Source organism: Pterocles gutturalis, unplaced genomic scaffold (genome assembly GCF_000699245.1).
Source record: "Pterocles gutturalis isolate BGI_N339 unplaced genomic scaffold, ASM69924v1 scaffold25415, whole genome shotgun sequence".
NCBI lineage: Eukaryota > Metazoa > Chordata > Aves > Pterocliformes > Pteroclidae > Pterocles > Pterocles gutturalis.
Window position 1 is genome coordinate 757 of NW_010144056.1, and position 15770 is coordinate 16526.

Sequence of the window (15770 nt, forward strand, 5' to 3'; positions counted from 1 at the left end):
GGTTTATTGTGAAACAGTTGCAGCGTCAATGAGAAATTAGCAGTAAACCACATACCACAAGCGTTCAGTGTTACCTGAGGACGATGCAGCGTTCTAGCGCGTACTTCTGAAGGAGCTGGTAAGTGAGAGTTGAGGCCTTTACAAGTCTGTCCTTTGTGAGACTGCTTTTTGACTTTTCTGGTATCAGTTTTATCATGACTAACTCAAGGTCACATGAGAATTTAGAAGGCTTTGGCAGCAGAATGAGTGTGATATAGTTTCAAACTCTGATCTGCTGTGTGAATTATAAAACCACGTGAAATTTAGGCAGTGTTTCTTTTTACTGCCATCTGCCATGTACCTGAAAAAATTACCTTGCTCAAACAATGCTCCAGCAACACTTTAAGCAAGGAAGATACTGATAATACAACAGAAGTAACAGATATACAGCTATATGTAGAAAAAAAAATAAAGATGAATTAAAGAACACTTGCTTCCAGGAGTGGGAGGAAAAAGTCTTCTAGTGCTTAGTGTTCATGAATTGTTTGCATTCTTTTTTTAAAAGCAACAAGAGGAAGAATTCCCCTAGTGAATCTTGATGTGTTTAGCTTTGTGTATTGTGGCACTTGAGATCCAAGTTGACAGTGATTTGAGATTTGTTTCAAATGTGGAACTCTGGTGTGAAATAACTTGTTTTAATTAAAATGTCTGTGTTCTCAAAGCTGTGTTGGCATCTTGAGCATAAAATACTTTCTAATTTGGGCTCCAGTTTGTGCATGACATTATCTTATATTTCCATAATGCAAAGAGAAAGTGCTACCAAACATGAAACATATTCTGTGGGCTTGTAAATTGCTTTTCTGTGGGTGTCTGATCCTGATCAAATTCACGTACCTAAGTTAAAATAATAAAACTTCATCTACCTCATTCAGAGGCATAATATTAATGTGTATACTCAATGTCTTGAAGGCTCTAAGGCTTTTTCCTTTCTAAAGTTAAGACTATGGTATAAAATATTGTTCAGGTTGGCAGTACAACAGCTCTGATTGACTTGTGGCTGGAAAGCAGTGATGTGAGTTGTGTTACTTCTGTGATTTTGTACTGGGAGAGCGATTAACAGTACAAATCCCTACTTGAAGTTGCTGTCTTGTTTGCAAGTTCTCCACTTGATTTATTTTTTGATGTACAAGTCACAAGCTCCTTCCAGCCTTGCTGAGATGGGGCACAATGAGACTTTAGGAATGCTATATATGTTTTTCATGTTATTACATATAAAGAATATGGATGCTTAAGTCTGTCTGATGTCTTTCATGGGCATTACCCTAAAAAAAAAAGTAGGTATCCAGTGTTGCCTTCATGGCTTGAATTTCTGCCTCATTCAGACAGATGTTGTTTATATATTATGTTAATAGGCTTCTAATTTTTACTGTCTGATGGAGAATCCAGCAGGATGTGAAGTGGTTCTGGGACCTGGAGTAAAATGTAAATTGAGTTAATATAACATATATCTCATAGGTTTGTAACCCTTAAAGCAGTTTGTTCATCTCTGCTTTTTCTGAAGTTAAAACTGCTTCAAACAAAACCAACCAGCCAACGACCTCTATATATATATATATGTAGCTTAGATATTGTCTGTCTCGCACAGAAATAAAAAATATTGGCTGATGATTTGAGGGCAAATAGATTTCGTGTCCTATTTCTAGTGGAACAGCTGCAGGGGACATGTTCTAGTTTGTCAGAATCACTAGTGGCTGTGAACAAATATCTGCCCGTAAATGCAACAGTATTGTTGATCAGTAATCTCGATTTGTTTCAGGAATGGAAATACAACCAATATTGAGCTTATGCTGAACAGCTATTTGCATTCATGATGAGGAGGATCGGGCAGTTAGAAGTGGCTAGTTTCACAAATGTTTTAGTGTTTAGTATGACTTGTTCCTGAAAATAAGTATTTTTCTAGATGAGAAGAATATACTTGTTTAAACAAATGCCTTTTTCATCTGCCTTTTCTTAGTATTTACAGCTACTATAATAATCAGGTATTGACAAAAACCTGATCATAGCATCCAAAACAACAAAGAATTTATCAGCAAATATCTTTACTAACTCTATTTTCCCCAGAGGAAGTCTTTCTCAGCCAAGAAGCAATATCTCATTTCAGAAGATAGATTGTTGAAAACCGATAGGTACTAAGGCAAACTCTGTGTATTTGTTGAAAATGCTTCCATCCATATGCACATCCTGAGGATTGTTTTAACATTAGACTCTGCTGGACTGCCTTGAAAAATCCTGAAGTTGTGTTACTCAACTTTTACTGCAATAGAAAGGTATGAAAAAAAACCCCACCCTGTTTTTAAAATTGAAGTTGCATCCAAGGTGATCTAAAACAGAAGTATCTGTAGCATTTATATAAACATTCTTATACTGTCATACACAAGTGGAAAGCTCTCAGTCAAACTAGATAAGTGCAATGCCTACATCAGCAATCATTTACTGAGTTGTAAAGAAGGAGCTGTTATCATCAAGGCTATAAACTAGGTGATCTCAGCTTTTGGGGGTGTGCACAGCACTCCAGGAAGGTTGTCTTCTTTCATCTTCTGAGATGACTTCACCTTGTTGTTAAAAGAGGGGTTTGCATTTGAGGTATCTTCTCATCTCAGGTATTGTTGAAAAATAACATTAAAGTTTTTTAGTCAGCAATTTATAAGCTTAGCTGTAGATCAGAAATGCATCTCTCCATCCTTGCCTAACATTCCCAAAGCTACATTTTCTGGGCTGTTTTTGGCCGTGCCATCACTTTCCAGCACTTCTGTAAACAGCCATAAGGCATCTTAACCTTCACTCTGGGATGTGGTGGTACCATTCCTGAAGCTAACTAGCTCTTAGGATCTCATTCTGGAGAACCTCTGTGTGTACAAAGGCTCCTTGCTGCTTACATTCCTTGGTTCCCATAATCAGCCCTGCCAGCAGCAAGGCTAATCAGGCGCCGTCGTGGCCTCTGTCAGCTAGCGTCGCACGCGTAGCGCACTTACACTGACTGTGTGCTTTTCATGTGAGCGTAGCTGTCATTCTGTTTACATGTAGGTAAATGTGAACTGATGAAATCGTGTGTTCTGCAGCTTGACACTGGCAGACTTGACATCCATTCTTATGCTTAAATTGGAAGGTATCGTGGCAGTGCAAGCTTTTCCTGCTCTGCCCCAGTCATCGCTAACTGCAGAAATTAGGTGTAGCAGTAAGACTGGAGTTTGGTTTTCAGCGTTTTCAGGCCTTGATCTTGGAGCTTTCAGCAGATAGCAGGGGATAATAAGTTTTTCCATCAAGCCGTACTAATCTTATTTTGAAGTTGAGGCAATAGGCTATGTGTGATTTTAAAAAACTGAACAGAAATTATTCATAGGAACTGCTCAATGATTTTTTTTTTTCTTCAGGAAAGCAACTTGCCAAGGGTCATGACACGTATTTTGCAGTAACTTAAAACTCATTCACTGGATTTTTCTTTAACAAAAATAGTAACAAATTTGTTTGTGATGTGAGTCACTAAAGGAGTTTTCCCCTACAGTTGAAGGCTTGCTTTTGGACACTTTCCTCTTATTAATCTCTGGTTAGAGGGCCTTGCCTGTCCCCGTGGTTTATTTTTGGTATGAGTGACTATGTTTTCGTAAAGCTACTAGGCTGCAGGCGCAGCAGGTTCTGAGAATTGGATGTGGCTTCCAGCGTTGTATTGAGTAGACAATAGGCAGATATTATAATATTGACATAGGGAGCGTCTGAACAGTGCGGATCAAGCATGACATAGCACCTTTTAGTTTATCCAAACAATTTGGTTTAAGAAATGTGGACTTTCTTTAGGTTATGTGTGGAGCAGCAAAAGCAGGGCTAGTAGCAGACTGTCCAAAATATTTTTGTGCCACATTGAGGTCTGTTCTCAGGCAATTGAGAAATACTACTTATTAACAAACAGACTTCATTAATGCTTCATGACTCTGCTGTCGTGGGAGAAATTAATTACAGAATTGCCTTTTCAAAGTGGCGTGTGCTCTCTGTCCTGATACAAATCCATCACAGCTCAATGCTGCAGCCGGAGGAGCCTGGGACTGTGGGGAGGCTTATCAGTGGTGGTGCCAGGCGGTAACCATTCTATTGCAATCACATTGATTTTTAGATCCTGGGTGTGGAATAGTCTCTGCATGGCCCAGTTTGGAGCAGACTGATAAGGCTCCTTGTTTCTTAGCAACTGCAGTCTGCCATAGCCAGAGACCTGCCCCTCCGCAGCTGGAGGGAAAATTCTGAATGTCTCAAATCTGGATCTTGAACCGAGGTAAGTCATTCCCCTAGGCGTATTTAATTTAAAGGCCTTTGTATTCAAATAAAAGGAATGTGTTGGCAATAGTTCCTTGACAAAGGGAAAACATAACTTCTCTGTCATTAATAAGACATTCTAATTTCTTTCCCCGTTCTTATTTAGACCTTTGTCTTTCCTGGGTATGGAGGTGCCGTACGTCCTTCTCTTAACTAGACTCGTGGCAGAAGTTGTCAGCAAATCTACTGAAAGTTCGGTAGGTATTTCATGGGTTTTGTCATGCTGGGCACTGTAAAAACAGAAGGATCAGGTTATTTTCCCCTCACATGGCAGTTTGTAGAAGGCTTTCTAATTCAACAGAGATGACCTATACTGGTAGCAGTCATTAACTGAAACCTTTACAGTGGGTCAATTAGCTACGAGGGCTGATTGCCTATTAAAGCATTGAATTCTTCCTAGTCATGTGCTTGTAGGCTGGCAGGGATGCAACTGATGATGCCTCACACCATGTGGAAAAAGCACCCTGATGATCAAAAAACCACTTTTCAAGCTGCTTGGCGGTTTAACTACAAACAATCCAACACATGCATACCCAAAAGTTAACTTTCCAAATGACTGAGAAGCTCCGAAGCAAACACAGCTTCAAGTCACAGAAAAAGGTCAGAGTGTAAAATTGTGTTTGCAGGAGAGATCGACCAAGAAAACTTTGTACGAAACTGGTCTTAAGCATGTTATCTATAGATCTGCTGGTTCTCTGCTGTATTCTGTCTCCCCCAAGATGCACTAACAGTGGGACGTCAGCCTAGTAATTTCAGTTTTGACAGTCCCAACCATTTCTCCTGATAGCTTTGATTTTTGTCACCCCCGGATTTGATGGCTTTTGCTGATTAGCAGAGTAACACTGGCTGTTACATGTTAGGTATATTTAAGTTACTTCTATGGCTGAATATAGATCAGGTCTTGTTACTTTTGACCGAGAATACTTCGTCCCTCTTTAAGACTGATTTGACTTTCTATGTTCTTCAGGGGAATGTATGTGCAAAACTTGAAAAGGTGGGGGAGTTTTGCAGCTTATTTTTCCTGTACAGATTCAGAGAGTGGGTATGCCCAAGTCTATGTGGGATGTTACTATGTCTATCAAAAGAACCACAGAGTTTCTAACCACCATTTATCTCTAAGCTTGTGTCACAGCTTGTTGTAACTTGTAAATAATTTTGAAACTGGCTTTTATATAAACAAACAAAAAATAAAAATACACTACCTACCTTCAGGATATGAGAACTTATTCTTTTATACTTAATGCTGAAGCAAGAAGCTTTTGTAGTTCTGCTGGGTTGCTCTGCTGAATGTAGATATTATCACTTGCAATAGGGGCATTCACTGAAAACTGATTTTTGCCAGTCACTTTGCCAATAATATTTCTGAGCAAATCTCTTAGGGCATTTGTGTGGTGTTGTGGGAAGGATAACTCCCCCTCTGAACTGTGCTTCACTGCAGAATTTAGCAAGTGTATTTCTAAAGCAGTTTTTTGAGGCTTTGTCTACATCAAATGTAGAGTGTACATTTGTTCTCAAAGTGTTAGTTTGGGCAGCAGCTGCCAGGTCAAAATCAACTTGATGGTGTGTCTGGCTTGTTCTCTCTCTGTAAGGTTGCTTAATGCAAAAAGAAAAAGTTACAGCAGGTTTTAACTGCAGTTACTGCTTATTCCTCTCCATTCTCTGTAGGTGTTTTCATTGGAGCATTTAAGGACTGTGTAAAATGTAATTTATTTTCTTAGATTTCAGAAGCAGAATGCTGTGTGGATATGTTGGATTCAAACAGTTCCTGTCCAGTAACCAACCAGTGCAGTCCAGGTATAGTGTGTCATCAGTTATTAAAATTCCAGATTGTTTTTGACAGCTAACACCAAAATACAGCACCTGATTAATTGTGGAGTGAAAACAAAATAATTAGTGGATGTACATATTTAAGTCTTTCTTCCACTATATACACGAAGTAATGCTTTTCCTGACTCCAAATGTTGTTCTTGCATGGAAAGCAGAATAGACAACTATTAATAAGGTTATTCTTTATCTTTTTTATTTAGTGTGCAGTTGAATTATGTAAGAGCTATTGTAAATGCTTAAAAGCCCTAAAAGCCCACATAATGAGCATAAAAAGCAAAAATGCTGTAATGTGTATTGAAGGGACCATTAAGAATAATTTCAGTGTTGTCTGGTTAGCAGCGAATGCCTCATTCTTCCTTGTGCCATATATGTGGAGTTGTTTTCTTCTAAATGGAGTTAAAAACTCGTCACTGTCCAGCAGGAGCAAAAGGGTGGTAATTTTTAATGCCATTTTATTTAAAATTGGAGAGTAAAAGCAGGAGAATGGCTTCAGAGCCCCCAGCAACAAGAGAATTGGTGACTTAAAAATTTGGGTCCTCTCCTGCGTTCAGTCATTTCCTTGTGGTGGTTGTTAAAGCATTCTAAGCCTGGCTATTTTCACTGCTTCATTAGCTTCTCTAACTGTTGCTTCATTTAATGTGTTTGTTTCTGCTTTTAAATGATCTTAGATACGGTATAAACAGTTGTCCCCAAGTTATGGGATTGCATTTTCTTAAGTCTTATTGTAAACTGATAATCTACCAATACCTTCGGTGTCAGATAAATGCTTTGATGCTTCTTTCCTATTAATGTAGGAAGTCTTTGCCTTTACGTTGGGTCTGTTTGTGTTTAGATTAAGTGTCTGATGTAATTTATGACTCTGGGCATCAAACGTGCTGCTTCTCTCAAAGGAAAACATAGCAGCAGAGCTGCTTTCAAATCAGCACCTTACTAATGGTTTGCTTTATGGGATAATTGATACCAGTTTGGCTCAAGGCTCTATAGAACTGGATTTTAGCCAGCACAGTAAGTTTTCTTCCTTTAAATGTAGACTGTAACATGATCTAGTAGGAATATCCTTCTAATCTTCTTGTCTCAAGTCTAAGCCTCAAGTGAAACCACTGCAGCTTTATTGTATTAAATGAAGTTGTTATTGAAGATGTGCCCTAAATTTTCTTTTTCTTAACAAAGACATAGCAGTATGTGCATTTAAACATAAACTGAGATATTTGAACATTGAAGATGTAGGCCAGGATGAAAATTTAATCAGTTTCCAGCCGGCGTGGTAGGGTGACTGATATAAGACACTTGCCATCTGTCACAGAGTAGTTTAAACAGGCTTGGGTTCTTCTTAAAGTGAAACAAATCGTACAATACTTGAGAGGGCTGAGGCATGGGAAAAAGACTGGATTATGTCAGTATTCATATTTTTAGCTTGCCATGCTTCAAGTGATTGACTATAGGGTTTGCCAGCATCTTTTTTTCATCCAAGTACACTCTGGTTCTTAGCATCTGTGTCCCTGCCTACTTCTATTTTCAATACTATATATTAAGATTGCATAAAAATTTGTTTTGACAGTGTGCGACCCCTGAAAATAACTGGTGAAATTCTGCATTTTTAGTATTTTTGGAGGGTAGTTACAGGTTGTTCAACACTTCCCATTTTTCCCAAAACTAAAACATGCAAGACAGTGAATGGAGCTATGCTGAAATTGCCCTCTGGGAGTTGTTTGCTTGTAACTCTTCTCCCGTTTGACCCTTGAAATTATATATCTTTTCTGGAATAAACACTTGGAAATGAAACCTCTTAACTTGTGTAACATAATAGGAAGCAGGAGGTGTTTGTAACCAGTAGAGCAAATGCAGGGAGTTTCTGTTGTCTCTGCCTCTTTCTGAACATAAGGAAATATTTCCAGTGTCACTTTTGTTGTTTTCAAACCTCTGTACATCTTATTCTTACACAGGTTGTTACAGACAATGGAATGAAGATGGTAGTAGTAGCTGCATTAAATGCAAAAATGAAACCCTTCCTGTTTCGTCTGTTTACAATCTGACTGAATGCAGAAATAGTGAGTCATTTACCATCCCTGTATTTTGATGGATGTTTTCTGGAACTGCGTGCGCCAGCAAAGGCTGTTCAAGAAGGCAGCAAATGTTAGATTTTTTCCCGCCCCCCCTGTAAGACTTCAACCTTTTCCAAAGTCCTAAGATAACTTTGAGCTTTTGAACGTGCAACAAAACCTATGAAAACTTTAAAATTTAGTTTGCAGAAACTGCAGATTGCTGTGGAACCATTCCACAGTTGGGATCAAAATCTTTTTTATATGTTGGCGTACCTAATCTGTGAAACCACATCGAACATATGGAAGAAAAAAATTCTGACCAATTTAAGTTCTCTAAAATAAAAAACCAAAGTCCTAAACATCAAAATGATTAAACTCACACAGTAGGACCTGTATCAAACATACAGTGAATACTGAATTTTGTGGCAGCTTTAATCTCTGCTGTAAGAAAAAGGCATTTGCTGTGGACGTTTGCTGGGGACTTCTTCAGAGCACAAAATAGCTCAGACTGTACTGGAGTTCCTTGAAAATTCTATCTCAAGAATGCTAGATTAATTTTGCATGTGTGCTTTGTTTGAGAGATGAGAACCATTGAATTCCTGTAAATATATTTAATGAAAGAGATAAGAAGCTTTATCTAAGTTTCTGGGAGGTGCCACAGCAAATTATTTGCTTTTTGAACAAATTATGATGATGCTTGTTTGCTTCCTTTTAAAAAAATTATTGAAAATGATGCAAAGAATGAATTTTTTCATGGCCGAAATCAGGATTCTTATACTATTTCAAATAAATACTGAGAAGTGTAATAGCCTTTTACTAAGATTTTCAGCAAACCTGGAGTTTGTGTCAAATTTTACTTTAAAAAAATTTTTTTGGTTACAGCTGGTATCAAAGGAATGACTTTCCAAATGAATATAAGCACCGTAACTCCTTTCATACAGAATATAGGTGAGTAAATGGAAATAGCTGTTGAGTGCAGGCTTTGTGATTATTCACTGCGTACCAGCCCCTTCATGACAAGGCATTTGAAATGAGTTGTAAAATATGTTTTTCTGTAGCACAGGTTTTATTCTAAAGGTAGTAGCCATTTTTAGGTTTTTTGGCTTGTTCTCAACAAGAAGCTTTTATAAGTCTTCGAGTTGAATTCCGAGGTATTTTACTGAATGGTTCTGTCATTTTGTCCTAGTGATCTTAAAGTGATTTTTCTGGTACAGGTTGAGATGTTTATTTATGAAAGCCTATAACTTGAGTTTTGAACCTTATGCTGTAAGAGTTTTGGTTTCTAGGGGTGAGGCAACATGTTCTGCATCTGGTACATCCTGGTTAGCCTTTCTGTAGGCTGATTTTATCACTGCTGACCAGTCATTTCGGATTAATCTCCTAAAAATAGTTGTTCCAACACTGGTAAGAATAATAAAAATTGAGACTATTTAGATAGTGACATTGCCCGCTTCAGCAAGAGATAGGTGTCCTGGGTTAAAGAAACAGAATGATGGATTAAGAATTTGTGGCTGTCTTCAGGGAGGTAGAGACTAAGACTTTCTTGGCAGGTGGGGCTGGGGAAGTTGTTCATGTCATGAAATGAGTGTTGAAAGATCTTTGCAAATGTTTCAGTGAGGTCTGTGTGCATATTAAAAAAAAAACCAAACCTCACTTTTTTCCCTCCTATGAATATCAGGAAGTTGGTCTGTATCTTTTGTTTAACCCTTCTATTAGAAGAGATTTCTAGTGAATAATAGTCATCTATTTCTCTCTTTCTCTCTCTTTTATTTTTATTTTTTTTTTTACAGGGGGCCCAGAAGTGGCAGCCTCTCTCATCTTAGGGACATTTTTCATCAGTTTATTCCTGATTCTGTCTGTTGCTTCTTTCTTCTACCTCAAACGTGCCAATAAGCTTCCTAATGTTTTCTACAGAAGAAACAAAGGTAAAATACCTTTAATTGTCTATTTAATCTCTAATATTTTGGCTTTTGCACAATTTCTTAATTTAAAACCTTCTAAATTTCTTCATGTCAGTGTTCTAACTTAATAGCTGCTGCTGTCTCTTTTGATCATCCAAAGCAATATAAACTAATGTAAACTCACAGGACAAAATTTTTCAATATCATGTTTTCATGGCAGTGCAGAGGATGTCTGTTCTCAAAGCGTGCTTAGGTGCATATTACACAAGATCTCTCACTAATCCAGCTATTGTTTTTGTAGCTTTCAAAGATTTGCCAGAGTACAATACTTGACATTAGTTGTTGCTGAATATTAGATATCTGATTTAAAAAAAAAAAAAACCAAACACAGGGCATTCCTATAGAACTTAATAATACTTGTTTATTTCAGCACACAAAATGCCACGCATTTATAAAGTGTTACAAAAAGCAGTTGTTGTTTATTCTTGGTTTAGAGAGGAGGAAGCTGTAATACTAAAGGGCTGTGTACTTACCCTGGATGTGTCAGCAGCAGGAGAAAGGGAATGGAATTTGAGGTTACTCATTATTGCACTATTCATTTGCACTGATTTTTTTTTTTTAAAGCAAACACCCCTTAGCTTTTATTTTTATAATGAAATCTATTTATTTCTGCCATTCCTGTTACTGAGGAAAGAAGTCGTGTAACTGAAATTCAGTGACCTGACTTCATGACAAAGGGATTCCAGAAAAGCTGGGGAAAGAGCACCTGGGATGTGCTTAGCCATAGGGTGCCAAGACTTTGTGTACCTGTCTGTCCCCTTCAGATGCTTCAGTTTCTGTGAAGTTGTTCTAGGTGTCCATTTTTTACTGCTCCTCAGTTGCTGGGAGGTGGTAGGCAAAATATACGGAAGGTGATGTCTCCATTTTGCCCAGTGCTTTTGCATGGAACTGAGGCTGATCTGTGACACTGTCTCACCCTTTCTATGCAGTCACTTCGAATGATTCCTGTGACAATCTCTAGCGCAGCATTTGCAGTGTTAGAGCTCCTTCTGCTGAAAGCAAGCTCTTTACTGCTTGGGTCTGCTGAACAAATACAACTCTTGTTATTTTCATTCATTTCTTACAGGGCCAAGCTCAAGCTAGACTGTGGCAATAGAAATAAGCTTAAAAACAGAAAAAGAAGGGGGTGGGTAGAGCAATGCAATTCCATTGTTTGGCCAAGAATGTTGTATCTAGTCGTCGTAACTCCATGGAACATCACATTTCCAGTCTCTGTGGTATCATTTGATGTAAAAGGAGACAACAGTAGCTACCTAAGTCCTGAAGTGTTCAGTGCTGCGGAAACTGCCAGTATGTCAATCACACCTGCCCTGTTGAGACCTTTAGGTTAGTTTTGTGTGTGTATTCGAGTAAATTTAGTTAGTATGAGATTCTCCTTCAGTTTTTAAGTGGATCGAGAGCTGTTGTGCTATGCCATTTCTATGCTGGCAGGACACCAGATCTCTGAGGCTTCAGTGATACTGGCCTGGCTTTTGCAGTTTGTACTGATAATTCACTCTGGTCCAGCAGGCTAAAGTGTCCATGTCTTCCTTTGGAGGAGAAGCATTAGAAACATTTCTCTGGCTTATTATCATGTTAGCTTTCATTCTGTCTGGATGATGATTATCATGTGGCAAATAAAGGCAGCAACCTCTTGTGTAGAAGGGTTGCATCTTTCACTGCTCAATTGTTTTCTGCTTTTCCTGCCTTTTTCTGGAAGCTGGCTCAAAGTGACATTTTCCTATTGAAGCTTCGTCATATGAAAGAGATACTGCTGTGGCTACCTTCTTTGAAAGCAAAATAAGTCATTCTTTGAGACCTTTGCAACCCTTTATCTCTAGTCTTGAAAAGAGTCCTACAGACAGTATATTCTTCTAATGGAATTCTGAATGTTCTGATATGTTTTGGCAGTCTTCGTGACAAAACTATTTTTTAACAATAGAACTATTCTGTTGCATGCATTTATTTTTAGAAAACTACCAGTCTCTCTCTTTCTCTCTCTTTTAGCATCTGTTCTCCAGCCTAGTGAAACAGTAAGTAAATTCTTTCCTTCCAATAAGAATAATCAAGCCCTAAAACATCAAGTAAACAATAACTTAAAGTTTTAACAGTTCGTCAGGGGGCTACTTAATCTGATGTATGAGAGACTGAAGTAAAAATAAAAGATGTTTTGGGTTTCTTTGTCCAAACTAGAAAAAAAGATGAATGCTGACCATATGGGTTCTCTTGAGTTATTTTTCTCTCAGACTTATGTATGCAGTAAATATTACTGGAACCCTAAAATGTTCCTGTATTTTTTAATTAAAGCCTGTGAAGACAAAATGTACTTTGTTTGACATGGTCGTTCTTCTGTTATGCAGGCATCCATGATACCTCCCCCGACTTCTTCAGGTGAGGAGCTGCTCTCTGAGACATGCTGCTACAAATACTTTACCTGTTGGCTTTCTTTTTATGCATCTTGTTATTGAAAAGCAGGCAAACTATCTCCAAGTGGATATGCTAGGAACACACAGCAAGTCAAAACGATTACCTGTAAAGGCTGGTCTAGAACTGCGGAATCTGAGGGGGGCAGAAATCCAATGAAATCTGTCTGGTAGACCTTTTTGATAGGATTTATTGCTTTAATTACTCTAGGCATACTGTATTGATGGAGTACTTAATGTTAAAATAGTTCTGTGACAGCTCCTAAAATAGATCTTTGACTTCTCTATCCTAATAGAGAAATCTTAAAAGTAGATGCAATATTTTTTCATAAGTGCTCAAAAATAAATTATTCAGCCTGGGACCTATTTTCAGGATTGGAATCTTCTTGACAATGCCAGGCTGGCTTATTTTCAGGCTTGCTGATTTGAAGCTCATCAGCTTCTTGAAGCAAGTAACACCGAGTGTTTGGAATATACCATTTTGTGTGTATGTGATGTGCTTGTAGGTTGGTTCTTTTTGGCAAGGTGGGTTTTTAATATGTGTGAAACTCGGGCAGAAATTTATTTCTTGGGGAAGATTTCATCTAATCAGCTTGTTTCAACTTTCCTCCCCAATTCTTCGTCATTTCAGCCTGTAAACATTACTGAGCAGTTGATACTCTAATGTACTGTTTTAGACCAGATCTTTGTAATCCAAGAGGAAAATCCTTTTGGTGGGCCTCTAAATTTGTACTATTTCTAGGAAATAGTACATGCTGTTCTTATATTATTAGTGAGCTAGTGAGAGCCTAATAAAGCATGAGATATCTAATTACTTGCCCAAAATATCTATTTACAAGGACAATGGTTTATAACTAATCAAATCAAGGCATTTTTTTCAAGTGTCTGTGACCATCTAAGAAAGTTGTAAGAGAAGGAGGTAGTAAAGGATATATTTTGCAAATGATAGAAAATTTTATATCTATACATGAAATTAGAGTGGCTAGGAAAGTAGATTTATTTGGCCAGGGTAATACAGTAAAATATCTTGTCTCTATGCTTGATCCATGTACTTTCAAGAAGATGACAGAACTTGGGGTGACTTAAAAGTGAGACTGACCAAATCTTCTAAAAACTAAAGAGATAATGACCTTCCAAGCTCAACAAAACTTCTGGTCTCACTCCTCCTGTATGCATAGGCCTCTTTAATCAAGATGGTATAATTAAAATTAAAATTTTATTAATGCAGTCTTTAACTTTTAAACATTTTTTAGATGTGTTCCAGACCTAGTCTGGGTCTGGCTGTTAAATTGACAGCCAGTGCTGCTTGTGAGAAGTCTTGGTTTCATTGCCTTACCTTCATCCTTACCTTTCCTTACCTACATCTATTTAAAAAGACAGCACAGTTGTGGGGGTTTTTATTAGGGCTGAAAATGGAAAACTACATATACTGTAAACACTTAAAAATAATGGAAGTGCCAGTTTGTAATGAATACCTTATTTAGTAGGCCACTAGAAGCTTGTTTAAAAAGCTTGTGGACTTTTGCTATATCTCAGCTCTGTGTAGGGTTTTTTGTGTTTTGTTTTTGTGTTTATTGGGGGGTTTTTTTGGGTCCAGAATGACTTTGGTCACTCAGGAATTGTTGGATGGTAGGTGGTGGTATGAATTAATGATGAAGGCATGCTTATACAGCAGGTGCTAATGATGTTTTTGTGCCCACCATTTCAGTTCGGAAGCCACGATATGTCAGACGAGAACGGTCACTAGTGACGTCTGCATCTGCTGCTATGATCCCTTCTTCCGAAACCAGGGTCAGCAATGTTTAGCCTTCATTCTTGACTAAGGACTGTGTGCACAGTGTCGAAGAAACTTTTTCTGAATCCACTGAAGTGCCAGGAAAACATCGTAATGGAAGCCAAATTACTGTGTTAAAGGGTTTGTGCCAAATGTTGACAGAGAAATGAACTCATGCAAAAATACTGATGGCAGGCTACATCCAGTGCGGTGAACTGCTTTGGTGATCTTGAAATGCACTATTCCAGCTCTGTGGTTTCATTTGTCTCCTACAGATGCTGTGTTTGAAATCTTTAAATGATCGGCCTTTCTTTGGTACACTTTCAGTTTTGGCAAGTTCTTCTTCCTGTGTTGTGATGTGTTCTGTGTCCCCAGAGCTGAATGTCACCGTGCTGCAGGCCAACACAAAATACTGGGATTACTCAAGGATGTGGACTTGTTTGAAGGACCCACTTGGAAGTGCTAACACTAAGTGCCACTGCTCTAACGTTGTAGGAGAATTAACAATACTTAACATGCAGTATCTTTTTGAAGCAAAAACCGATGTCTCCTGGAGCATCCTCTTCAGCCTATGACATAGCTGACCCTGGTTTTTAACTGTGACCATAGACCCACTATCCAGATGCTGTTGTTCTTGGTGCTTTTGAAGGCTGTGGTTGGTATGGGTCCAGTCCCAAGTGTGAAAATTTTTTGGGAAGCATTTCCAATGGCTTCAGCTCAGTCAGTCCTTGGACAAAGAGCCATTTGCTATGGCCTTGTAACTGAAAGGCTGCTATGTCTGTCCTGCAAAGACTGTCTCTACTCGCTTCCTTCCCAGCAGCTGAAGGGAAACCAAAATCCCTGCAGGGCAGCTCTGCGTCCGTTGGACGTGTCAGTGAATATTGGGATGAACTGGAGAGGTCAGCTGAATTTCTGCCAGTGCAATAAGGGGTTTCTTTGGTCAAGCCCTTCATTAACATGCCTGACATCTGCAGGCCAGCACCTTATGACAGAGCTCAACAAGTATTTCCTTGTTGAAACTGCCAGCCTAAATAGCCCCTATTTTCAGATGCTTGTTCTTGCCCATCCTATGCCAGCTGTGTCACTTGATCAGGAAGTTAAAGTAGCTGTAAAATAATTTTTTTACTTGCTAGGTTATCCTTCACCAATTTTTTTCCTGGCATGGTTGACTCTGTTGCCATGCGAACACATATTTCAGCATAATGGGCACAGTGGTATAGGCGTAAGAGTGGGTGACTGGGAAATCAGTGAAAAACCTGAGGTTGCTAAATTGGATGAAGTGTCACTGTCACCATATGGGAAATTATAACTATGCAGCTTGTGTATTCCCACCTACCTGTGTTGCTAGTGCCTGTTTTGGTTTAGCTGGTGCTCCATTGTGGGTCTGTGCTCCTAAAATAAATGACTTGGAAGCTCTTCATGA

At 38.5% G+C, this 15770-nt stretch overlaps 1 protein-coding gene across 1 annotated transcript; it reads left to right on the top strand.

The window, feature by feature from the left end:
* The first annotated feature begins 4225 nt into the window (after positions 1-4225).
* LOC104470162 (chromosome unknown open reading frame, human C1orf159) lies at positions 4226-14871 on the top strand. The gene is made up of 9 exons (XM_010084990.1): positions 4226-4300; positions 4448-4538; positions 6060-6135; positions 8112-8216; positions 9093-9158; positions 10001-10135; positions 12158-12183; positions 12511-12541; positions 14282-14871. Exons 2-9 carry the CDS (start codon positions 4467-4469, stop codon positions 14377-14379), a joined length of 609 nt encoding a protein of 202 aa, XP_010083292.1. The 5' UTR covers positions 4226-4300; positions 4448-4466; the 3' UTR covers positions 14380-14871.
* Positions 14872-15770: the final 899 nt, after the last annotated feature.

Excerpts from the sequence above, each read along its gene's own strand:
- LOC104470162 (XM_010084990.1), top strand. The coding sequence starts at position 4,467 with ATGGAGGTGCCGTACGTCCTTCTCTTAACTAGACTCGTGGCAGAAGTT. Across the intron at positions 6,136-8,111 it reads AACCAACCAGTGCAGTCCAG|GTTGTTACAGACAATGGAAT; the intron begins GTATAGTGTGTC and ends ATTCTTACACAG. Across the intron at positions 9,159-10,000 it reads TCCTTTCATACAGAATATAG|GGGGCCCAGAAGTGGCAGCC; the intron begins GTGAGTAAATGG and ends TTTTTTTTACAG.